Source organism: Perissodus microlepis, chromosome 12, assembly GCF_051167445.1.
Source record: "Perissodus microlepis isolate ML-2025 ecotype Zambia chromosome 12, ASM5116744v1, whole genome shotgun sequence".
NCBI lineage: Eukaryota > Metazoa > Chordata > Actinopteri > Cichliformes > Cichlidae > Perissodus > Perissodus microlepis.
The window spans coordinates 417,493-444,790 of NC_140472.1; the positions used below are offsets into that span (position 1 = coordinate 417,493).

A 27,298-nucleotide genomic window follows, 5' to 3' on the forward strand; every position below is an offset into this window, starting at 1 on the left:
TCCAATTTTGAACAACTTTGAGAACCCATGATGATAATAAACCAAGTTCCTCTCTGGTTTGCAAAAACGCTGGCATCAAGTGTTGAGAAGCCAAAAGTCATTTCCCATCAGGCGGTGGCAGTTTCCAGTTCAACGCAGAACAACATCAGACACCATAAAAGCAGCTAAGTGCTGTCGGCCCGGGGCGGCGCGCCCGTGTCGTCGTTAGCGCTGTGGTGTCTCGTGGTTGGCTGAGGCCTTTTGTGTGGACTTTGCATGCTCTCCCTGTGCTGCATGGGTTTGCTCCAGCTAGTCCTCCCACAGTCAAGACATGCATGCTTGGGTAAATGGTCATTCTAAGGTGGTCATGGAGATGATGTGCATGAAGTGTACAGAATAAAGTCCTGTGTGTATGTGTGGTTGGTAAAGACTAGAGCTATACAGATGTGAGCGGTCTCGCTGTTCTTGGATGAGTTCCTGTGGGATCAACACTGCCGATCGTGGACCAGCGCACGCTCCTGCAAAAGGTGTTTTGGATTTGAGCTTCTGTCATTTCTGTGCTGATCAAAGGAGAAATGTTCTCAAAGGTAGTTGAACGAAAACAGTTATGAATTATTTGCAATGAAAACAGATTTTGGTGCAGGACTAATATCAGCCCTGTAAGGAGTTTGGAAAGAGCTGATGACCTTCACAGACGCACACCGGCTAATGTTAGCACGCCAGGGTTGAAGCAGCAGGTGGTGGGACAGCGCCTTTTTACTCTGTTTATTAAGGATCAATGTTCCACTTTAATAGAGAACAAACTCAGCATCAGTGACAGCTACAGTTGGTACGTTCCCAACTAGAATGACACATTTCAGTGAGACATGGTGCTGAATGCAGGCTCCTCCTCCAGAATGTGCTCATGCTGCCTGGTCTTGGGTGCATAAAATAAAAGTGTTCACTGAGTGAAACGAGCTCCGTCTGATGACTCCTAATCCACCTCTTCTCCAGTACAGGGAGACTCCAGGAACCTCCAAACACAGCAAAATCCCAAACTGACTGTTTACACGTTACTCTGATGCGATGTGCTGTCTGCACCAAACAAGCTCAGCCTGGGAACCTGGACACTCCGTCTAATCGAGAACGTCATCTGAAACGTAAGCAGGGTTCCTTCACCAGTAACAACCACGTCACACCAAAAACAAAAGGCCTTAAGAACTGCACAAACTGATTGTATCATGTCCATCGATGTGTCTTTAATGCCATTATTTCTTCTTGGAAGCAGTTTTCAGTTTAAATGAGTATGAACTGTACCACTATCAGTGGAAAGACGGGCTCTGCTGTGTTATCAAGTGTGGGTCTGTGATCTCAGTGGACCCACTCAAGATGTGCCCAGGAGTTCTGAGGTTATTTTAACTAATCCCACTGTGAAGTCAGAGGGTTAATCAGTAAAGTGTAACCTACAGTATGTAAATCAGAAGCTCTGTGTTTACATCTTTGCCCACTGTGGTTCTCAGTGGAGCCGATGTAGCCATTGTCTCTACGTTTTAGCTAAACTCCTCAGATTGATCCGTCTGTTGGATATCTGGGTACACGTCAGACTGTCAGAAGAATCGAACCTCACATTCTCCTATTGATGTGTTTGAATTAGGCATAAGTTTATGGTTCACTGTCAAAATGTACAAAGCCTTTTCCCCATGAACCATAGTTTGGTCTAAATGCTTGTTTTACACTGTTGGGTCACAGGTTTGATCCTCATGGATGTGATGAAGGATGTTGCTTAATTAGGATGGCCTTCTTCTTTTCCATATCTAACAAGGGAAGAGACATCAGGAGGTTTGTGCATAAGGCATGACATGTTGCAGCAAAGTGATGTGTGCTCTCTAAATAAAGGGACCTCCAGTCTGTGTACTGTCCTGAAAACAGATCCAAGAACAGCCAGATCATAACGTGTGACTTAGATGTTTAAACCAAACTCTGTGCTTGTGTGAGCTGTGTAGCACTAATGTACCAGGCCAGCTTCAATTCCAATGAAAATGTTTGAACAGAAGTCACAGACACACCTACTCGTGGTTTTTGTTGTTATTTGTTTGCAACACAGTGAATTCAGTCAGAATTTATAAATGCAACTTTTATACAAAGTCCACAAGTGATGGATGACACAGCTGGGCACAGATGTGTGGTGCAGCCTGCTGTACCGTACTGATAAACACAGCTTCACCAAACACTAGTGCAGTCTTACAGGGACGTTTAGGTTTGAACGTAAACACCAGGTAGAGTGGGCTGCGTCACCCTGTCGGTGGGTCGAGTGTGACACACTGATACACTACACTGCATTCAGCACTCTGTCACCTCAAACCTGAATAGTAAATGGAACAGTTCTTCTAAAGCGCACTCAAAGCGCTTCACACTCATTCATACCAGCACTGTGTGCTCTTTCTGTGTGTGTGTTGAACGTCACACACTTCGCACACTCACGGATGCTCTGGAGAGCAACTTTTTAGCTCAAAGTGTGATTTGGGCTGAAGGTTACTTTAGTTTGTTTAGTGATGATTCACTTCTCACCTCGTACATCGACTCTAAACTGCTTAAGAGGAGGTTCTGTTCAAGGTTACAGGTGTGATTGAACAGGTATACAATCACAGCTCACTGACCAATCAGCCTGGAGAATAGCACCACCAGTCCTGGAGGAGCCATGCTGTGGCTGCCTGTGCTCAGAAGAGGAAATCAACATTACCTTCATTTAGCTTCACGTGGCTTATAATTTAAAAGAAAAAGGAAATTGGAGTTCTGGACAGTCACAAACATGCCTCCTAATCAGTGTACAAACATCTAAATACATATAATGAAAGAACAACACAAAAATCAGATAAAGATCACGCTCATCCCAGCACTTTGCATGTTTGTTAGTCGACACTTGAATGAAACAACGTAGTCACTGCAGGTCCAACAACACAACTGAGTGACCCTGGGGGTGTTAGCCATCCTCCTTATTAAGACCTCTGGTTAGTGTTACCAAAGTGCATTTATACAATGTAGCTGATATTTTATGGGGGGGAGTTAATGGAGAATCAACTTAAACTGGCTTCTTGTCAAAAATCACGACTCATGAAAGCACAACGAGAGGAAACGCTTCGTGTGCCTTCAGCTTGTGATGAGCAGCGGTCAGTCTGGGACGGCTGCATCTTTCACCTGTGACAAAGTGGACAGAAACACACGTCATGCCATAGCTCCTTACATCTACTCGTATGCACTGTTTGTGACTTTTTTTGAAAGGGGACATAACTGTTTGACCTTTTGCAGATAGTTAAGTGTTACTACTGTTACTTCTTTTGCAAATATTAGCTGCTTCCAACATTACAGTTTATGTTAAATACAGTTTATGTTCAAAATGTTGAATCATGAAACAGGGACAAAACGTAGAAAAGGAATCGTAAGTGTTCTTTGTGCAGACACAAACCTTAAACTTACTCAATTCCTTTGACCTTCAGCTCATCTCGAACTCGGCTGAGATACTCGGGGTCGGGGTATCCGTAGCTGTAACACAGTCACAGGAAAAGAAGTGCTGCCTTATATTCTTACTGTTGCACATCATTGACTCCTGTCTACTCTTGTCCTTGATTATGGTACGCTCGCCTCTATCCTCTCACCACCCAGCAGCAGACGGCTGCCTGGTTCTGCTGGTGTCTGAAACGTCCAGCATGTTGTTCATATGGCTGTCTGGCTGTAAGGTAGGCTAATATGTAAGGTGTCTAACTTAAATGACATAGAAAGCACCTGGTAAACTAGCACTAACAAACCAAACTGAACTACAGCCGGTTTCACCTGTGATGAAGACTAATAATGAGCCTGAGACATTAACACAGACTGATGTAAAATAAAGGAATCGATACACGCTAGTTCTCTTTGCAAGGGAAGAAATGTTCAGAGGCAAAAACCTGCTGACATGCACTCATCAGTACATTTGTAAGGGGACGTCCACACAGCAGGTGCCGTCCAGCGACCGCAGCATGGACATGAAAGTAAGTGACTTCAAGCAACAGTGAACAAAAGAACCACTGATGTGGTAAATAAAGTGTGATCTCTGCAACCGGTGCTTGAAATGTTCACTAGCGATGCTTCCTGTGTGGACGCCCCTTAAATATAGAAGAGACTGAGGGTACAATCAATCCAAAATGATCGATCAATGAGCTGCAGTGTTGCCATTGTCCTTACTGAGTCGGTCCTCCATGTGTTGAGGTTTTGTGGTGGATATCGTTCCATGTGACTGTATTGTTTCTGCCACTGGTAGTTGAGCGTCCGATGGTGAAAATGAGTCTCTGATCGAAGGCTCGCCCCAGCAGGCCCAGCACCATCCTGCCCTCCGGGGAGTCTGGAAGGTAGGCTGTCCGGGATGCTCCTTCATATGGTTGACCCGGGCTGGGATGCTCCTCCTGCAGACAGACAGAAAAGGTTTCTCTGCTTTATCTAACTTGCCTAGACTCAATGTGGATTTGGCTCTCAGGTAGCTGTAGTTTTAGGGCCTGACCTTGCAGTTGCTTTCTTTATTACTCTTTATAAAAGTAAAGCTTATATGTGCTGAGAAATTCTTAAAATTATGCACACAAGACAGAAGTTGTGAGTCTCACACGAATGAACCCACCTGTGTGCTTCATGTACACTCATCTAGTACACAGGAGTACGACCTCCAAAACACCTCTTTGAGTTTTTGTTTGATCTGACAAATATTTAACATTGGACGCCCTTCCTAACACAGCCCTGCCATTCCTCCAGGCTGGTGACATTAGGAGCACACTGGGTCCTGCTCTGATCAAAGAGTTCACGTTGACACGTGTCTGTGTTGGATTTTGATCTTTCAGCGTGTAATTACTGAATTTAGTACAGACCGCTGTTTTACTGAAAAATGTAATGTGATTCCAGTAACATGAACTTTGTGACACATTACACCCAACACTGACCATATAACATATAACAGTGGCAATAAATCAAGGTTGGCCGCACAGACGAGGTGATAACACCTCGATAAGACCAGTATCTGAGGTGTCAACAACACAACATCTTCAAAAGCTGCAGAGCTTCTCACCCCTGCAGGATCAGACGGGGCCGACGCTGTGACCAATGCTGCCTGATGCTCATGGCAGCAGACATGCCTGGTGTAGGTTTTTCTTTACAGTACAATATAAAGCACCTCCAGGTGATTCTTGTAGTGATTTGGTTCTATATAAATAAAATTAAATACAAGTTACATTTTGTCAGTGAACTAGCCAAAGCCCTAATTCACTGACACGTGAACTAGGGCAATGGAAAGCTACGTGACTGACTGCTCACTACAACACAACCAAGAGGGTCATGCAATTGGACAAACACGCCCACTGCAAGAGTCACACAGGATCAAATCTGGTGCAGGTACTGATAAGAGTAGTAGAAGGGTCACCAGGACCAGGTTAATGTGGTGACAGGAGCTAGACTCAGGCTATCTATCTATCCGGTATCTTGTTTTAGATTCAGATTGCTCCGTGAGACGATCTCAAGGTCACCTGACATTAGTACAGCAAAATAAAAACAGACGATTAAATAAAGTAAACAAATAGAGTCACAACTCTAAAACTAATCAAGAGACTAGGACCAAGTTATAATGACGGGTATGCAGTTCTGAACAGATGGATGTTGACATGTGATTTAAAAGGAGAAGGGGTGTGGAGCTCTGGTGGAAGTGCAGCCCAGAGTTTTGTGGTAGTGAGGTGAGCAGGTGGAACATTTTTATGATGATGATGATGATGATGTGAAACCTAGATGCTGCAGACTGGGGTCATGAAAGGGTAACAAAAACACACACACACTAAAAGTTAAGTTCTTATATTCTGCTGTCTGGATTTAGCCCATGCCTTAGTCTTATTCCTGTTTTTAATAATTATGAGTCTGACCGGGTCAAACATGTCTGCCTGAAACCAGGAAGCAGATCACAGAGAAAATGACCTTGTATCTGCACTCTTACCTTTTGAATGCCACGTGGAATATAATAGTGGATGACTATTGTTCCATACTTCTCATAACCAGGCAAAGGTGAAGCGTTTTTGGTGACCTCCATAGTGCCTCCATCAGGCTGTGTCCCCTTTAGAGTACCATATAACTCCCCACAGGTGGGACAGACTGGCTTGTATACAAAAGCTTTCTCCAGACAGTCGCTGCAGAAAGAGTGCTTGCACCGCAGTGTCTTTTTCTTATTTATGACTATTGTTTCCATACAGATGGGGCAGGATTCATCATCAGGATCTTTGTGTGCCGATGAAGACGCTGAGATTCTGTTGCTCAGACTGTCTGTTGGAGTTTTGCTGACCAGACGCTTGGTTGAACGATTTTTCCAAAGAATCTCCTTAAATTCAGCTATGTGTGGGAAAGGTCCCATGACTGTTAGTTTATTGTTGCTTGGTTCAAAGATGAGAGTTGGGAATTTTCTCTGCAGCTTGTTGTGCTCGTGTAGATTCCCAGGGACAGATATGATGTGCAGGTCAGACGCAACTCTCTGGTAAAATGTGATGAACCTCTGCCTGACAAAGGCAGCTTGGCGGAACGAGTCGCTCTGTGGTCTGAAAGTAATCCGTGCAGTGATGTCAGACTGTGGTACAGGGACCAGTGAACAGTTTCCAAGAATTTTTCCAAGTTTTTCTTCACATTTTTTATTAATGTAGTCCATAACAACCCGAGACACTTCCACAGATTTGACAGGAGTGGAAGCGTGATGACTGTGCTGACCTGTCCGTCCATGTGTAGCAGTACTGTGATGATCGGTTGCTCTTTGGCATCTTCTTACAAGTTTGTCCAGCTGTTCAAAGGTTCCTTTCACTCTGTAACAGGAACCCTTCTTCTCATAGGAGTAACAATCCTTCCTGCTTCCAACAATGTTCTTTAATGTTCCCTTATCTTTAAAAGGAGTTTCATCAATGCTGAGAATGATGTCTGTGAAAAACTGCAACGAGACAGGACAGCTTTAGTTATTTGATCATTAATGCCATTAAAATGCACTACATTATAATAAAGCTCAGAATATTGAGTCAAGAACTGTGTCCATACCAGAGCGGCCACGTTAGACAAACAAATAGAAACACAATAGAATAGAATAGCCTGTTATTGTCACAAAATTCTTGGTGCTCCACACCAGCTGTGCAAGACATATGGGACAACAGGAATAACCATAACCACCCTTAACTCACACATGCACTGATAACACAGTCCCACCCCCCATTCTCCCATTCTCCTCTATGAATGTGCAATACTAAATTCTATGTGCAATAACCTGAACTGTATATACAAAACAATATTTGAATATTTGAAACTTCAACTCCTCCACTTGGGGCAGGAACTCGTCCCTGACCCGGAGTGGGCTCTCCACCCTTTTCCGACTGAGGACCATAGTGTCAGATTTGGAGGTGCTGATTCTCATTCCTGCTGCTTCACACTCGGCTGCGAACTGCTCCGGTGCTAGATTTCCTCTTAATACTTGGAGTACATAACATAGTGAAATATATTTTTTAAGTAAAACATAGATTCTTGAGGATTTAATCTTCACTTAATTACCTTAGAACAGATCAACTGATGATCTCAAACAGAAAGCAGAATTTCCTCAGTGAACATTTTTCTTCTTCACACCTTTATTCATGAGGTTTGAAGAATTCTGGGGGGAATTAAAATCCTGCTCTTTTCTTTTGTTTTAATGGAAACTCTCTGGACTCAAGCTTTTTGTTGATGCCCCCCTACTGCTGCTCTCTGAGGTGCCGTTTCTCTCAAACAATCATATTGACTTACATGCATTATCATAGTGAGCTTAAACATTGTGCAGTGTTATTGATTGCTATGCATTAGCTAAGCAGCCTCAGTGTTCTCCAGGGCTGTGGGTTAAAATGCGTCAGACTTTTCTTTCTTCTATAAGCTGCTCTCTTTATAACTTCAAAGGGTTTTAATAAAATTTCGACTGAGTTCACATAAATATAATGAAGAGAATATTATTAAGTAAAACACATGGATAAGTGCATATCATGCAACAGGAGGACATTCTGTTGTGGTGTATGACACAAGTGAACCGTGGATATCAGAAGCAGAGGCATACAAGAGTGCACGCAGCAGAATAATATATACAGTGTAGAAAGATCTGAAAAAAGGAAACCAACATTTAACAACATGCAGGCCAGTGCAGACAAAACAAGCTCAAAACAAATATGTCCATAAGATTAGACAGAAGATGAGTGTCAGAGCCACAGTCCAGGAGGAAACGCCAACGCCCACAAACACCTCAGGCTCCTGAGGTGCCTCACATATGCACGCAGTCAGTCTTTGTTTTCCTTCAAGCTTGGCTGAAATGTCCTGCCAAACACTTTCTGGAGAAGTTTCATGGCCAGGTGAGACAAAGGCTGTTTGACCACAATAACTACAGGTGTGTAAAGGTGAGGCTTTCTAAGAGCACTGTACGAACCAATGGCTGTGTCCCAATTAAGAGACCGCACGCTTGGAGTACGCGCAGTACGCGTACTACGTACGGTGCGTACTATAAGTACGGGAAGTGCGGAAGTGCGAGGCTTGTGAAATGGGACGGTCTAGCCTTCGTTGCGCTGTTCAGGTTGCCTAGCAACCATACTAACCGCGAGAAACGTTTCATACAGCTTTGTGTGACAGAAATGAAGGAGAAAAATGTTTTTTTGGTCATTCATTTTTTTCATGACATCACTTTGATTAGTTGAGTATCTGAGGCTGAAACCACAGGACTGTAAAACACGATTGTTGGGCTTCATTTCTGTACTGAACAGTCATTTAAGATTAGCTAGTAAATAACAATTAGCTAATGTTGTTCATGAGACTAAAGTCATCTCTCTGTGGTAATGTAAATATAATATGGCCAATATTATATGTGTTGTCAGATTATAATGATATATATATATTACAGGATATATTACAGCAGTGAGCTTGAACTCTGTGTCAAAGATTCAAGTTGCAGTTATTTATATTTCCTATCACCTTAAATCTTCACTCAAAGACGAGTATCTTTGACAGTGTATATATAGATGTATTATACATAAGAGACAAATATTGTTCGTTTAAATTGTTGGCATTACTAAATCTGTCTGAATGCTTACATATATGTGTAAAAAGAAAATGTACGAGCTGTGATAACTGTGTCTGATAGAATGAAGAGTAGACTGATATAGTAAATATTCCTTTATTGGGGGAGAAAATCAGACCATGTCATAACTGCTTTAAGTCATACAGAATAGATATCAGAGCCTTAAACAGGCTGACTTCTGCTAAATGGGTCAAACTGGGCAGAAAGTCTACAAACACATAACATCCTTATAGAATATGATGTAACACTATAGATCAACTTAGCTCAGAATATATAAAGCATATAAACAATTACAGCAATATGATGCAACAAACACAGCAGCTACTGATCCAAAATACTCAAAGCTTCATAGAACTGAAACAAACATTTATTTTTAGCTCCATTCTGCTGCTGATACATACTTTAGGTTTCTGAACATTAAACTTGTTGCTGCCTTTCATAGTGTGTAACTTGAAGGCCCTGAGTACTTTCTCCCACACTGAAAACACTGGATGATCACATTATTTGAACATTACCTAATAAGACTGATTCAGGACAGACAGTTATGTTAAACTTTCCTAGCAGTCCTTCACAAACAGGGAACAGTCTGTCTATTCTCTCCATCTGTCAGCTGCTGCTGGCTCTTCCTCCTCCTCTTCCTCACACACTGCTGAGTTTGTCCTGGTGGATCATCAGGGGTGCAAAGCCTCACAGATGATGTGCAGCAGTGGGTCCCTCAGTCTGTCCTCACTCTGGACACTTGCAGTCGTCACACATGGAAATCAAATGTGTGATAAGCTGCAGGATTCAAACACAAGTGTAACTTATAAACACATGTTCATACTTTTATTCCACAATCAGAGAGAAAGAAACAGAGAGAGAGTGCAGGACAGACAGACAGGTGACAGTCTCAGGTGTACACACTGCTACACAACAGCACAGAGAAGGAGGATTTAGTGTTTGTGTTATTACGAGTGCTAAACAAGAAGAGTTCCAGATGGTCCAGTGGACACATGTGTGACTGCTGTGATTAAAGCATCTTTCTTTCAGCTTAACGAGTGAACCGTCAGCTCGTTCAAACACACGTTAAAGTCCGTTTGGCTCGACACCACCGAACAGAGGCAGCAATATAACACAGCTGACATTAACAGTGCAGTGGATCCTGCTTGTGCCGTGATATTCAGGACTGCAAACCGAGCAGCATCACTGACTCTCAGCTTGTTGTGTTTGTGGATATATGACTGACTTTAATTATCCACAAAATCATCACATTCTCTGTAAGATTAAAGTCAACTATTGAACGGCGCATATTTAAAAGTAAAGGCTTTAAAACCAAGTTAGTACAAACGTCACTAATGTTTGTAACTTTCCCGACATGTGGCCAACAGGAATGTTTTAATGTTCTTCATTATTAAACATTTGCACATAAATAAGTGACATAATATTCAGTACTTACTTTTGAAAGTTCACTCTTCGGCGGCTCCGCTTCCACCGTTTTTTTCGGCAAAATTATGCACACCCACCGCCGCGCTATGCATTCTGGGATATGTTGGGCCATGAAGTCTACACCGCCACATCCTTAAATTCAGGGAAATGAAGGACGCATTTGACGGCCGCATTTCGAGCAGCCTTCGTCGCGTCGCTGTGACGTCATCGGCCTTAAAATGCGGCCTTTAAGGCTGCAGACCCTGAACTGGGATACAGCCAAAGTACCGTAGCATGAGTGGAAGAGCTCAGAGCAGAAATGTGCTCGTATTAATCAGAGATTCGCAGCTTGATAGGTAGGGTGTTTTGTCAGAACACCGGAAGTCGTATTAAACAGCGGTGTGAGCGCCGTATCGCAGTTAACTCTGTTTTGTAAAAGCTGCTTTTGTGATGAACTAAAGAAGAGAAAGCAGCGCACTCTAACCCTACGTGCTGCCAGAGCAACTGCGCAGATACGGTGCAGGCTACACTGCGCAAACCGGACCACCGTAAAAACGTTGTTGTGCTTCCGTCGCGCTTTAGCTGTACATGAGAACAGAAGCCCCTACCTCTGCTCTGCTGATCGCGGACATGGCAGCTGTCTGTGGACTCGGCGCAGACCCGACCTCCGCTTGCTTTCACTTTCAGCCTTTGTTCATCACGTGATCAAACTGGAAACAACTTTTTTTAACCTTGAATTTTTTTTTCAGAACTTTATTTGAAATTGTAACGTGAACAGTCAGTCATTCCAGTTCAGTTTGTACAGTAGAGATACAGGACAAATCAGCGTAACAATAAGCAGTACACTGAAAATAAGAAGGGTAAATAAATAAATAGAGGGAAAAAAGAGGGATGTGACAGACTTCATAATAGCTTTGTACTTGAAAATTGTATCTGTGACAGCTCATTTGTTGAAAATTTCGGAATGAATTTCAATCAATGATAAACCTTTTTTATTTGAAGTTGATTTAAGAGAGTTTAAGTAATATTCCATTTCAATCAAAAACAAATGGGTTGAGTTTTGAAATTTACATTTATGTATGTGGAATTTCCCTAGTAAGATATAAAGATTGACAATGGTACACTAACCTTTTTCCTTTGGTTTCAAAATAAGTGATAATGTCCTTCCCTTCAATTTCGACTTTGTATGTTGTTTTGCACAGTATAGAATTTCAAGTTCTCTCCAAAATGTAGCACTATATGAACAGCCATTAAACAAATGAGTTACACTTTCAGGTTTAGTTTTACAAAAGGTACATTTTCTATCAGTGTCACAGAATCTTGAAATGTTGTGTATATGTTATGTTGTATATGTTGTAAAATGTAATGTAGTATTTTCCCGTTGTAAATGTAATTCTCTTATTTTGTTTGTGATACAAAATCTAAAAGGAATAAGCCTTGCCTTATCCCAGTTGATATTTTCAAAAATAGCATTCCAAAAAAACTTCCCTCTTGGAGTTATTTTCTTTGCATTATACAAACATTCTCTAATATGTTTATTGGTGCATTTCTTGCTTAAGAGATCAATACCATTTATATAAAGAGTGTTAACGGATGCATGTAGTGTGTTCTGTTTTTTGTAGCCTTCCATTAAATCAATCAGTCCGCTGGGAACGGACTTTATTACTGAGCTAAAATCTTTAAATTTGATAGGGAATGTTTTTTCTGTAATAAAGTCATTGTAACTAAGTAGTTGGCCTTCAGCGTCAAATAAGTCTTTTAAATAGATTATCTTTTTATCAATCCAATTCTGCAAATAAAGTGATTTGTTCCTTTTAGTGATACATTCATTATTCCAGATAATAGATCTATGTGGAGAAAAGTTATGTGAACAACATCGTTTCCAAGCTGTTTTTAACTGGTAACTTTGATATACTGTAATTACAAGACAATAAGAACTGTAGACCTCCAACATTCCTAAAAATGTTATGTGGAATGAAATGCCATAATGATCCAGGAGATTTTAAGCATTCTTTTCACCTTGAATGTATAGTTCAGGTCCATGAAGTCCAGAAGGCCAAAACCACCTTTATCTTTAGTTCCACAAAGCAATGATTTTTCAGATGATGGTGCTTATTCTTCCAAAGTTAACAAAATATTTTTACACATGGAATCATACACATTAATGGAAAGGGCTGGATACACAAATCTGGAAACACCTCCAGTCAAAAGGATTCTACCAAAAATTGATAGGTCTCTTTGGAGCCATAAGTTCAACATAGTTTTAGTTTTTTCCATCCTGGGAGAGAAATTGAGTTGTTGACGCTCCGTGTCATTCTTACAGACATGAATACCAAGGTATCTAACACAGTTTTTGACAGGAATATCGTATAAAGATTTGACATTTGATTGGTACAAAAATAAAATTTCACATTTAGATTTATTTAGTTTTAATCCAGAGGCAGTTGAGAATTTGTCTATTAATGAAATAGCCTTTTCAATCTGATCTTTGTTTTTTAAGAATAACGCGGTGTCATCTGCTAGTTGAGTCAGTCTGATTTCTTTACCCATAACAGATAAACCTTTAATTACTGGGCTATTCAAAATGTGGAATGAAAGTAGTTCAGCCACAATCAAAAATAAAAAGGGCGAAATTGGGCAACCCTGGCGAACAGATCTCATGACTGGAAATCTTAGTAGTATTTGGATATAGTATAACACAACTGTCAATATTTTTCTAAAACATTTTGATAGTTGACACAAAGTTTGGACCAAAACCAAAGGTTTTGAGTGCTTTAAATAAGAAATAATGTTCTACCGTATCGAAAGCTTTATAAAAATCAAGAAACACAATAAGGGAACCATTATTTATATTGTCAGGGTAGTGTAATAGGCAGGGGCGGAGCGTGGGGGTGGCTTACTGGGCTTAAGCCCGGGTTGTTTTGTCAGAAGCCCGGGGTCTTTTGGAGTGTAATTTTTTCATAGTTAGATGCCTGGCTGACAACTGTATAAAACAAAAAGTACACACAATATTCGAAGCACATAGTGTACACTGTGGGAATTTACGACTGTGCGTGAATCCCCCCTGATATTGGTATGATCCGAGCTCAGGCACTAAGCGACTGAGCGAGAGGGCGGGGCAGCTGCTGCCTGCAAGTGCGCTGTTAGAGAAATGGAGCCAGCCATACTAAGGAGAGCTTAAGTTTGACCAGGTACCAAAGCAAATCATTCGTACCGTACAAATAATGTAAATATGACAGTGAATCACGAAAGATTGATATCAAGCTGATCACTTGACCAATATTACGTTACTTGCTCTTCAAGTGAATCAACAAATGGCGAAATGAAAAGCCGAACAAATGCTATTTTTTTTAGAGAGTCTTAGCTTACATGTGTTTATTTCATATTTTCAGTTCTTACCCTCCCCGACTAAATAGGTTTCAGTTATGTACTGAAATATAAGAATGGACATTAGAGGGTTCTTTCAAAGAAAAAACTCAGGTAAATGTTATTTTATATATTATGCTTTGTATGTTGTTCAGTATATTTCTATGCAAAACAAGAGGGATTTCAGTACACAGCAGGATATTCACATTTGTAACCTGATATTTACACTTTAGGGAGAAAACATAAAACATTTTTACTGTACAACATCAATTTAGAGTAAACTTTTGTTTTAGATAAATATTGAAATATCTTTTGAAGTAGTTAAATTTCAGAATAAAGAGAGACAGAGCTTCTATTTTTTATCACTTTGATCAAATTTGGGAGTACATGTACACTAAGTTTATTGTTAATTAATAAGAAAACTGCAGACGATTCCATTCTGAGCTGAAGAAGCTTCTGATTGGTTAGTAGAGTCCATGTGAGTAAATTGGTGGCACAGCTGTGGATGCATATAAGGCAAAACACAGAGCCTGTTTCTGTGACATGGGAACATCAAGAGATGTCAACCAAAACACCAGGAAAAGAATTGTGGAGCTCCATAAGTGTGGCTCAGTTTGAATACAATTTGGTGCCATTTACAATTAAGAAATACAGACAGTTTCTCTCTTTACTCTTAAAGTTAACAAATATGTTTTTATATTTATCAATCTAAAAAAATAAACATTTAGTCTGATTTGATGTTACAATTAAAAAAGTGTTTTTATCTGAAGAGTTTGTAAATATCTGGTTTCAATTGTATATTTGATGATTGTCAGCACAAAGAGGGAGAGAGAGGAACAGAGAGGGAGAGAGAGGAGCACAGAGGGAGATGGAGAATGAGGACAGAACAGAGATGGAACAAGAGCAGGTGAGACACACATGTTAGTCAAATGGTTGTTTACCAAAAGTATCACCGTATCATAGGTACTCATGTATCTCGTACCTAGTGTTTCTTGTTAGGTTTGTTATTTTTCAAATTCTATATTTATTAAGTTATGCAGGCTTGTTGCACAACAAGGCTAAATAATTATATAAACTTTTCTAAATCTAAATAGTGGACTTTGGTAGAATTAAAAAATAAGTGTAGTGCAGGTCTATGATGATTTTTAGTGTTACTATCATCTAGTTCTGATTCTGGTTCTGTCTTGGTTAAGTCCTCAGTAGTCCTGATTTTGAACTGTTGTAGTCCTGTTTTAATTCCGGATCAGTTCTTGGTCTGGTTGAATTGGGGTTTAGTCCTCGTGTCTTGATACAGCCCTGATTTTGTTCTGCCTTGCTGCTTAATTAAAAACCTAGCTTAAGGTGTCCTGCACATGTGATATATATTTTTCCCTATATGAAGTCATTCTTTTTTGAACAAAACTCAAAACAGAGCCTATTAATCTTTCAGTCATTTCTAACCCCCCCCCCAAAAAAAAAATCCCACATGCATACTACCCTTTAGGGCTAAGCCCCGGGTGTTTCAAATGTCTGGCTCCGCCTCTGGTAATAGGTCAAAAATAAGCCTTATGTTTGAACTGATATGGCAGTTGGTCATAAATCCGGTTTGCGTTTCAGCTATGATCTTATCAAAAAAAATTTTTTTTAATCTTTTGGCATAGACCAATGAGATGATCTTAAAATCTATGTTCAAAAGTGTGATACGCCTCCAATTTTAAGAAGATCTTTATCAGGTTTAGGAATTAAAGTTATAATACCCTGTTTCATGCTTGTGGACATTTCTTTTCTATCACGGCATTCCTTAAATAATTCTAATAAAGGATCAACAATGATATCCCAGAAATGTAAATAAAATTCCACTGATAAACCATCTTTGCCTGGAGATTTGCCCTTTTTCATTGATCGAATTGCCTCTGAAATTTCTGATTTTGTTATGGGACGTTCACAATTAGTTTTAAAGTTTTCTGAGATAGTTGGTGCAAAATTTTTAACTGACTCGATAAATCTATCGCAATCATTGATATTACAATTTGATTTGTATATATCATTGTAGAATGAACCAACATGTTTTGACATATCGAAATGATTAGTGGTTATTATCAATCTTAAGAGCAGATATATTGTTTCTTCTTTGGTTTCGTTTCTCAAGAGCAAAAAAAGTAACAAGAATGTCTTTCACCTAGTTCTAGCCATTTTGCTTTGGACTTTATAAAAGCCCCTGTACCCTCACTGTTACAAAAAACATCTTAAAAAAAACGGTAATATTCCGGCAGCTGGGGCGCCAAAATACTACCGTAAAATAACAGAAAAGAACTTTCTCATGAAAATACAGTTAGTTTCAGTAATGAAAATAGAGTTTGTTGCGCTAATTTTACATGGGCTTCTGCCTTTTCCAAGTGTGTTTAGACATCAAATTAGGAACATTTTAACGTGATCAAAAAATGAAATTACCTATAAACAAGGTCAATGAATGTGGCAATATGAATCATAATACGTAAATGTACAGAAATATACAGTTAACAGTTGGTTTAAATAATGGATTGCATGCCCTGGGACAGACTGACAGAGGCGAGGCTGCCATATCGCATCATCGGCCCCTCTGGCCATCACCAGTAGGCGGCAGGTGAAGAGTCTTGACCACGGACACAACGACGGAGAGCGTCTGAGCCAGGGCTCGAACCGGCAACCTTCTGATCACAAGGCGAGCTGCCAACTCTTGAGCCACGATTGCCCTAAATAGCAATGATAATAATACTTATGTGATGTAACACAAGCTTATAGGGATCATGTTATATACTTTTCCATAGCATTACATTTGAATTCAACAGTTCAATCTTTCAAATAACGGACAGATATTTGTGAAATCATGATACATTTGTGAATGTATTTTAACAATCTAAATATGCATATGTAACCACGGTAACTTCTGACCCCACTTCCGCCAGTCCCTTTATTGTGGCGGGAATGAACCCTGCATAAGTTCCGGGTCAATCAGCTGCATGTTCCCTGCTCCTCTGGCTGCTGTTGTCCCTGTGGTTGGCGTACTTGTCAGCGTACACATATGTACAGACAGATACATTTAATAATCATGAAAATGATGTTTTATTACATTACAGTGATTTAATGTTAATTTACATTTGAAATGTGAAATCAGTCTATTTACGTAACTTTAATGATATTCTAGAAGAACAGAACAAAACTGTAAAATGCAGTAAAATACTTTTATATTAGGATGTTTTCCTACAGTGCAGCCATACCCGCGACCTTGTGGTTGTTAGTTAGTTAGTTAGTTGTTAGTTCACATTCATTGGCCGATGCTTAGCGTCATGTTATTATGTGTCCCAACATCCAATGGCATGTCACATTGTTTTCATGGCCACACCCTCACCCCAGGTGCAGAGGCCTATTTCTGTTCAGGAATGTTGTGAATACTTTGAGATTTATATTAATTGCAATTCCTACCTCTACATTTATTTTTTTAAATATATAATTAGCACAGCGTGGCCGAGCAATGTTTTATATGTTTTTATTAGTTTTTATTCCTATTAATTATATTTTCACTTGTTACCTCTGAATGATTGAATCAGACCTAGATGACATGAGATTTTCAGAAAGATTATAATTCAAATACTCCTTTAATTATTGATTATTCTCATTAATTTTCGATCATTTTATATATTTTTCCATAGTATTACATTTGAATTTAACAGATCATTCTGTCACATAACAGACAAATATTTGTGAAATTATGATACATTTCTGAATGTATTTTTATAAACTAAATATGCATATGTACAAAAAAAATATATTTAAAAAACAAGTAAATTGTGTTTTACTATATTTACAGTGATGTTATGTTATTTTACCTTTGACATGTAAAATCACAGTCTACTTATGTAAATTTAATGATATTCTAGAAAGACAGTACAAAACTGTAAAATATACACTAAGATACTTTGACATTACTATTTTTTGGAACAGTGCATGTTAATATATGCATTATCTATTTCTTCCTTTAGTCTTTTCAATTTAATTTCTTAATAATCTGAAAGAGCATCTTTCTTCATGAATATGTTTAATTCATTCATAATACTGATTTCTTTAGAGTCATTTGTTTTTGTTTTTTTAATTTCTTTGCTGCGCCTTATTGCTGCTTCTCTTACCTTGATTTGAAAAATACCCATTTTAGTGTGTGATTCATATTGGTATCCCCAAATATTCTGCCGTTTTTTCCACTATATTACAAAATGTATCATCACTCAATAAATTATTATTTAGCTTCCAAAAACCACGTAGATTACTTTGACTTTGTTTATTGCCAACTACGTGAATTGTGATCAATTTGTGATCAGTTTATGGAGCAAAATCACGAGAAGATTCTGAAACAGAATGCAAACATGAAGAAAATATTAACCACAAGTCAGTTCTGGATTGTAGAGATCTATTTGCATTGCTCCAGGTAAACTCTTCTGTATCAGAGAATCTCCATACGTCTATATCTGCAAGTTGTTCACAGAAAAACGCAGTGCTTTTAAATTGTGAGTGTTGAGATGTTCTTATTGGTACTCTATCTATAAGATCGTCTGGAGCATCATTATAATCTCCTCCAAGAATCATGTGGGCTCCCTTGTATTTTGATTTTAAGAAATCAAGTTTCTCAGATAATTGTATGCACATAGATTTGGCCTGATTTGTGTTGTTATGACTGTATAAATTACAGATTATAAAGAAGGTGTTGTCCAATTTGAAAACCAGAATAATTCAATTCAATTCAATTCAATTTTATTTATATAGCGCCAAATCACAACAAAAGTCGCCTCAAGGCGCTTCATAGATACAGAGAAAAACCCAACAATTATATGACCCCCTATGAGCAGCACTTTGGTGACAGTGGGAAGGAAAAACTCCCTTTTAACAGGAAGAAACCTCCGGCAGAACCAGGCTCAGGGAGGGGCGGGGCCATCTGCTGTGATTGGTTGGGGTGAGAGAAGGAAGACAGGATAAAGACATGCTGTGGAAGAGAGACAGAGATTAATAATAGATATGATTCAGTGCAGAGAGGTCTGTTAACACATAGTGAGTGAGAAAGGTGAAAAAGAAAAACTCAATGCATCATGGGAATCCCCGGAAGCCTACGTCTATTGCAGCATAACTAAGGGAGGATTCAGGGTCACCTGGTCCAGCCCTAACTATATGCTTTAGCAAAAAGGAAAGTTTGAAGCCTAATCTTGAAAGTAGAGATAGTGTCTGTCTCCTGAATCCAAACTGGAAGCTGGTTCCACAGAAGAGGGGCCTGAAAACTGAAGGCTCTGCCTCCCATTCTACTTTTAAATACTCTAGGAACAACAAGTAGGCCTGCAGTGTGAGAGCGAAGTGCTCTAATAGGGTGATATGGTACTACAAGGTCATTAAGATAAGATGGGGCCTGATTATTTAAGACCTTGCAGGATTTGCAGGAGCAGGATTTTGAATTCTGGATTTAACAGGAAGTCAATGAAGGGAAGCCAAAACAGGAGAAATCTGCTCTCTCTTTCTAGTCCCTGTCAGGACTCTTGCTGCAGCATTTTGGATTAGCTGAAGGCTTTTCAGGGAGTTTTTAGGACTTCCTGATAATAATGAATTACAGTCGTCCAGCCTGGAAGTAATAAATGCATGAACTAGTTTTTCAGCGTCACTCTGAGACAGGATATTTCTAACTTTAGAGATGTTGCACAAATGGAAGAAAGCAGTCTTACATATTTGTTTGCATCTGCCTTCATCTGAAGACAATGACTCAATAATGTTACCTTTAAAGTTGTTAAGCAGAATGGCTACTGTTGGGTCTGTGCTTCCACAGGCCGCTAGTTTAGAGACTTATTCCTGTTAATGACAAGGAAGCAAGACAAACAGCGATTTTACTTGCGCAAGGGAGGATCTCAGAGCAGCCCTTCTGCCCTCCGTCTCAGACCACTTCGAAGAACCGGCCTCCGCTTGCTGCCTTTTATTGAAAACAGTTAGAGTACACACAAGCACCACCCATTGTAAACCCCCCTATGGTTATAAAAGATAAGGTACCATGTGTGTATGTGTGTGCACGTGTGTGTTTGTGTGACCTCCTGCTCACCAAAAGGATCATAAAAGCAGGAAACTTACTAAGCAAGAAAACAGAACCCTCCCATAGGATGTGCCTATAATACAGTTTTTCTCAAATGTTAAAACACAAAAGCCAATCCTGTAACCCAAATGACCAGTAGTCTAAACACATTTACTAAATGTAGCCACCATATTCCAGTACCATAAACACATGTCACATGAAGACACAATTCACAAAACACAACCCTCTGTACTCATAAATCTAAACACATTTTTCCTTGCTAAAACACATGTTGCAAAACAACTCTGCTCATATTCTCAAATGAAAGCCCATGTGATGCAAAATGCTTGCCACAGTCACCAATCTTTGAACACAGGGAACACACCTGGCGTCAGTCACTACACACAACGACTCAAAATTGAAGACACCTGTTGCTAATGATGTGACCCCACCTATAAAAGCATAGTTTGGTGAAGATGCCAAACAATCACAATGGATGAAGGCATTCGAGCGTGCGGAAGGAGAAGAGCTGCAGGCCAAAGAGGAAGAGGGGTTGAGATCAGAGGAGGAAGAGGTGAAGGCCTAAGAAGAAGAGGAGTTCGGAGTAGAGGAGGAAGAGAAGGAGGCCAACAAGAGAGAGGAGAAGGTCCAGGTGGGAGAAGAAGACAACCTCGCACCATCATAACAGATGATATGCGAGCAACAGTAATTGATCATGTCATTGGCCATGGCATGACAATGGCTGAAGCGGGACGAAGAGTACATCCAAACCTGAGTAGGTTCACCGTGGCCACCATTATCAAGGCATTTAGACAACACAACAGGTATAGTACGCTATTGCTTTCTTTGTCACACTACAGTTTTACAGGCCTGTGAAAGTGGTCTGTTACTTTACATGTAGTTTTACATATAAATCAGTCAATTGACAACACGTTTCTTTCTTTAGAGCTGAAAGGATGCCACATAGAGGTGGGAGGGTTGCCATATTCACAGCGGCACAAGAAACCCTCATTGCAGATATGGTCCGTGAGAACAACTGCATTAGACTCCGAGAGATCAGAGACAAAGTCATTGCAGATAATGTAAACTTTGAGAACATTGATGCTGTCAGCGTGTCCACAATAGACCGAGTTCTCCGGCGCCAACAGATGAGGATGAAACAGGTCTACAGGGTTCCCTTTGAGCGCAACTCTGCGCGACACATAGAACAACGTTACGAGTATGTGCAAGTACGTATACATCCATGTCCACAGTACAGTTAGTGGACATACTGTGTTGCTTAGTGGCCTACATTACTTCTGGACAATACTGTGCTACCTGATTGACCGTTCTGAACACCTGTACGCTTTTCCATGTTCACAGAGGATAATGCAGTTGGACGCGATGGCCAGACCCCATGAGTACCTCTTCCTGGATGAGGCTGGCTTCAACCTCCAGAAACGAAGGCGAAGAGGCCGTAACATCATTGGCCAAAGAGCCATCACTGAGGTTCCTGGCCAACGGGGGGGGGTAATATTACTCTTTGTGCAGCTATGGGTACGGAGGGGCTTGTCCACCGGCATGCTGTCCTTGGGTCTTACAACACCCAACGTCTCCTCACCTTCCTAGAGGAGCTAAAAGACATCCTCCTGGACCGTCAGCAACACCATCCTAGGCTAGCACATCACATGTATGTGATCATTTGGGACAACGTCCGCTTCCACAAAACACACCAAATCAGAGAGTGGTTCACCACCAACAGTGACCACTTTTTAAACGTCTGTCTGCCACCCTACTCCCCTTTCCTGAACCCTATAGAGGAGTTCTTCTCATCATGGAGATGGAAGGTGTATGACAGACAGCCATACACAAGAGAGAACCTCGTACGGGCAATGGAGCTGGCCTGTGCTGACGTCCCAGTGGAGGCCTTCCAGGGATGGATTCGCCATTCCAGGGCGTTTTTCCCGCGGTGCCTAGCAAGGGACAATATAGCCTGTGATGTGGATGAGGTGATGTGGCCCAATGCAGCTCGGCGACATGATGCCGCACAGTGACTGTGTGTAATACTGTAAAAAGACCGTGTAGACAATAAAAAAGACTTCACACCCTGATCATGTTTCCGAGAGTACTGTTGTGTGCGATAGATTCTGTTTTTGCATTGAGTTGTGTTACAGTAGTGTACGTACATGCAGGATGTTTTTATAGATTTATAGTCTTCATGTGAAACTCACAAATCTAAATGCCTAATCCTCTGCAGGGTTCTATGACGATCCGTTACTGTACAGTTTATAAAAATATGCATTGGCAGTTATGAACCAAAGAACCTTCTCACAAATTGAGCATTGTGTTTTCAATTGTTTTGCTGTAGTGTGTAATGCTGTGTATAGTGTTTACAGTTTTGACAGCTTCGAGCTGCTCTCTTGGTGTGGGAGTTTGAGTTTTGCAGTGGGAAGGTGTGGTTGTGTTTATGTAGCTTTAGAGAAGGGTGTTGTGTTTGGACATTGGGGGACCTGGTGGTAACGTTTGTGACATGTGTTTTAGCATTTGAGAAAAACTGTAAACACTACAGCCTCCACCACCAACAGGCTGGGGAGGGCAATAGAAACAAAGGAATGTCTTTGATCATGCTGTTTGAACTAAGACTTAAAAATTTAAGTAACACAATGATAACAATTTAAACCTAACAGCTACGCCTGCCGAATGTTGAGAGGCATGGCAAAAATAACAGTGATCACCCCACCCTGCTTTCCAAAATTTTACATCATTATTACACGAATGAGTTTCTTGTAGAAAAATCAAATCAGCATTTTTCTGTCTACAGAAAATGAAAATGGACTTTCTTTTGGTACTGTCATGAATACCTTGAGCTTTAAGGGATAGTATTTTTAAGGAACTGAAATGTAAGCCTGCCATAAGGGAAGAAGGGAACGAATAAAGTGAACTGGATGTCTGTTAAATCAACTAGAAACTTATAAGGTGCTAAGGTATAAACACCTAAAGAAGATACTCTCAAAAGGGAACACTAAGTTTTGAGTACCTACGTAAAATTCTTCACTCTATTTTTTTTCTTTGTTTTTTTTTTCCAATGAAGTGATCCAAATGCTTAAGCAAATTAACATTTATACTCCTATAAAAGTTTGTGTTTAACTACTCACAATGTAAAACGCAAACAAGTCCAAACATTACCATAATAATGTTTGTCAAATATTCGTACGACTAACTTGGAGGTATGAAAAGTTTTATAGAAAATATAAAGAGGTTATTATTGGTTGTAAACATATTACCGAATGAACCTGAGGTATTTCAAATAAAAAAAAAAATCATAATGTACGTGTGTCACAAAATTATTAAACATTGAACAGTAACATTGTGAGCCTGAGGTAGTTGAAATACCTGTTAATGTTAGGTAACTTACAAAGGGAACTTAAGGTATTCCAGTCATCTTGCTGAGCTTGTAATAATCTCTTCTTTATGCAGTGTGCCTTACACCATCAATGATGGCCATTCCACACTTTGTGTGGGAAGGTGCGCATGGTGCACTGTATGATGATGGGGCGTGTTTTCATCTGTTCTTCGACCAACTCTGTGAACAGTCTCTATCATGAACTCGAATTTGTTTTTTTCCTCTGGGATGATCAGGGCGATTACATCCATCACCTCTTTTCTTACATCTTCGTTACTATGCTGTGGGAGATTCAGCAAACACAGGTTCCACAGCTGACTATATCTCTGCGTCTCCTCGGAGTGCAGCAATACAATCTTTCAGCTTCTTCACGGTGACCTCTGTCTCTTTGCTCTGTATTTCAAGACCTTTCACGTGATCCCGCACGGCAATAATCTCTGCCGTGTTTTTGTTCACCATTTGTTCAAAACTGGAGAATCTGTCATTCAGAGAATTAACAGCTTTCAAGATGTCGGCATTGGATACTGTGGTTTTTACATTTATCTGCACCAGAACAATCATCATAACAATATAAGGAGAGTTAGGGCCACCTTAAAAAAAACAATATTGATGATTTTGAGATTAAAGTGGACATTAAAATGGACTAGCCCTAACCACTACAGGATATTTTACCCCACAGAGCCCTGCTCTCAAAAACGGACTGAGATGTAACTCTGTGAAGCCAGATTTGAGAAAGAGGTGCTCATAAATCCGGCTGTTGGCTATAAAATAGAGAGAAATGTTATTGCTTTGTGTAGATGAGTTAGTGAAATTGTGCTTCAAAATCAGTTTTAGTTACAAAAAAGTTATTTATCTCCTAAACTCACAAACACAGTGACAAGATGCAGAAAGCTGCATCTGTTCAGAAGGAAACATGCAAACATATTCAGTCTGTTTCACCTTTTGCAAACCTCAGTTCAACTGGATAAACATTAAAATGTTACTTTCAAAGTTACAAAATTAATTACAAAACTACCTTTGTGGTGTCTAAGAATGATTCAGAATGAATAATCACAGATCTTAATATACACATGTGAGTGTGGACACCTTAGTTATCATGACTTTTCCAGAGTAAGTTAGAGAACTATAGGAAAGCAGATAAAAGGAGAAACATGGCCCAGTCTCTTAAAAGCATAAAGCCAGCCCATTCTCCTTCAAGCAAAAAAAGAATAGGATAATATAAAAATAAATAAGTTTAGTTAATCACTTTATGTCCGAGTCCTGCTCGTGATGACCAAATGAAGCTTTCTGAAGCTTGTAGAGAACACGTTTGCTGCTCTTTGGTGACATCTGCTGGCCAGAAATATGCAAAGCATCTTGAATCTGCCTCATCATGTGTGCCCACCGGAGAGAGCGTATGTTTACAGTTTTTCTCAAATGTTAAAACACAAAAGCCAATCCTGTAACCCAAATGACCAGTAGTCTAAACACATTTACTAAATGTAGCCACCATATTCCAGTACCATAAACACATGTCACATGAAGACACAATTCACAAAACACAACCCTCTGTACTCATAAATCTAAACACATTTTTCCTTGCTAAAACACATGTTGCAAAACAACTCTGCTCATATTCTCAAATGAAAGCCCATGTGATGCAAAATGCTTGCCACAGTCACCAATCTTTGAACACAGGGAACACACCTGGCGTCAGTCACTACACACAACGACTCAAAATTGAAGACACCTGTTGCTAATGATGTGACCCCACCTATAAAAGCATAGTTTGGTGAAGATGCCAAACAATCACAATGAATGAAGGCATTCGAGCGTGCGGAAGGAGAAGAGCTGCAGGCCAAAGAGGAAGAGGGGTTGAGATCAGAGGAGGAAGAGGTGAAGGCCTAAGAAGAAGAAGAGGAGTTCGGAGTAGAGGAGGAAGAGAAGGAGGCCAACAAGAGAGAGGAGAAGGTCCAGGTGGGAGAAGAAGACAACCTCGCACCATCATAACAGATGATATGCGAGCAACAGTAATTGATCATGTCATTGGCCATGGCATGACAATGGCTGAAGCGGGACGAAGAGTACATCCAAACCTGAGTAGGTTCACCGTGGCCACCATTATCAAGGCATTTAGACAACACAACAGGTATAGTACGCTATTGCTTTCTTTGTCACACTACAGTTTTACAGGCCTGTGAAAGTGGTCTGTTACTTTACATGTAGTTTTACATATAAATCAGTCAATTGACAACACATGTTTCTTTCTTTAGAGCTGAAAGGATGCCACATAGAGGTGGGAGGGTTGCCATATTCACAGCGGCACAAGAAACCCTCATTGCAGATAATGTAAACTTTGAGAACATTGATGCTGTCAGCGTGTCCACAATAGACCGAGTTCTCTGGCGCCAACAGATGAGGATGAAACAGGTCTACAGGGTTCCCTTTGAGCGCAACTCTGCGCGACACATAGAACAACGTTACGAGTATGTGCAAGTACGTATACATCCATGTCCACAGTACAGTTAGTGGACATACTGTGTTGCTTAGTGGCCTACATTACTTCTGGACAATACTGTGCTACCTGATTGACCGTTCTGAACACCTGTACGCTTTTCCATGTTCACAGAGGATAATGCAGTTGGACGCAATGGCCAGACCCCATGAGTACCTCTTCCTGGATGAGGCTGGCTTCAACCTCCAGAAACGAAGGCGAAGAGGCCGTAACATCATTGGCCAAAGAGCCATCACTGAGGTTCCTGGCCAACGGGGGGGTAATATTACTCTTTGTGCAGCTATGGGTACGGAGGGGCTTGTCCACCGGCATGCTGTCCTTGGGTCTTACAACACCCAACGTCTCCTCACCTTCCTAGAGGAGCTAAAAGACATCCTCCTGGACCGTCAGCAACACCATCCTAGGCTAGCACATCACATGTATGTGATCATTTGGGACAACGTCCGCTTCCACAAAACACACCAAATCAGAGAGTGGTTCACCACCAACAGTGACCACTTTTTAAACGTCTGTCTGCCACCCTACTCCCCTTTCCTGAACCCTATAGAGGAGTTCTTCTCATCATGGAGATGGAAGGTGTATGACAGACAGCCATACACAAGAGAGAACCTCGTACGGGCAATGGAGCTGGCCTGTGCTGACGTCCCAGTGGAGGCCTTCCAGGGATGGATTCGCCATTCCAGGGCGTTTTTCCCGCGGTGCCTAGCAAGGGACAATATAGCCTGTGATGTGGATGAGGTGATGTGGCCCAATGCAGCTCGGCGACATGATGCCGCACAGTGACTGTGTGTAATACTGTAAAAAGACCGTGTAGACAATAAAAAAGACTTCACACCCTGATCATGTTTCCGAGAGTACTGTTGTGTGCGATAGATTCTGTTTTTGCATTGAGTTGTGTTACAGTAGTGTACGTACATGCAGGATGTTTTTATAGATTTATAGTCTTCATGTGAAACTCACAAATCTAAATGCCTAATCCTCTGCAGGGTTCTATGACGATCCGTTACTGTACAGTTTATAAAAATATGCATTGGCAGTTATGAACCAAAGAACCTTCTCACAAATTGAGCATTGTGTTTTCAATTGTTTTGCTGTAGTGTGTAATGCTGTGTATAGTGTTTACAGTTTTGACAGCTTCGAGCTGCTCTCTTGGTGTGGGAGTTTGAGTTTTGCAGTGGGAAGGTGTGGTTGTGTTTATGTAGCTTTAGAGAAGGGTGTTGTGTTTGGACATTGGGGGACCTGGTGGTAACGTTTGTGACATGTGTTTTAGCATTTGAGAAAAACTGTAATATCACGTGACAGTTCTGTGCGATATCTGTCGCTGTGCTGCTTTGCACAGGCATTTTTTGGGTGAAGTTTTTTTGTGTCTATTTCTTGATGAATAAGCCTTCCTTGCTTAAACATGTGCCATGCTGTGGTCTCCCTTTGCTTCTTGACATTTGTAAATATAATAGATAAAAATGACATTATATGTAATAATAAATAACAGTGTTATGCTAGGGTTGGGAGTATGCCTGTGCTGTGACG

The 27,298-nt window shown here is 40.4% G+C and overlaps 1 protein-coding gene across 2 annotated transcripts; it reads right to left on the reverse strand.

Moving 5' to 3' along the window:
* Positions 1-1,973: 1,973 nt before the first annotated feature.
* LOC146375530 (E3 ubiquitin-protein ligase DTX3L) lies at positions 1,974-17,527 on the reverse strand. 2 transcript variants are annotated; one of them, XM_084945332.1, is made up of 5 exons: positions 11,086-17,527; positions 5,957-6,928; positions 4,177-4,394; positions 3,433-3,498; positions 1,974-3,153 (listed from the first exon to the last, which is right to left on the reverse strand). In XM_084945332.1, exons 1-5 carry the CDS (start codon positions 11,107-11,109, stop codon positions 3,150-3,152), a joined length of 1,284 nt encoding a protein of 427 aa, XP_084801458.1. In that variant the 5' UTR covers positions 11,110-17,527; the 3' UTR covers positions 1,974-3,149. The 2 variants fall into 2 exon arrangements, with proteins under 2 accessions (XP_084801458.1, XP_084801457.1); XM_084945331.1 differs by having other exon boundaries at positions 3,422-3,498.
* Between the last annotated feature and the right edge of the window lie 9,771 nt (positions 17,528-27,298).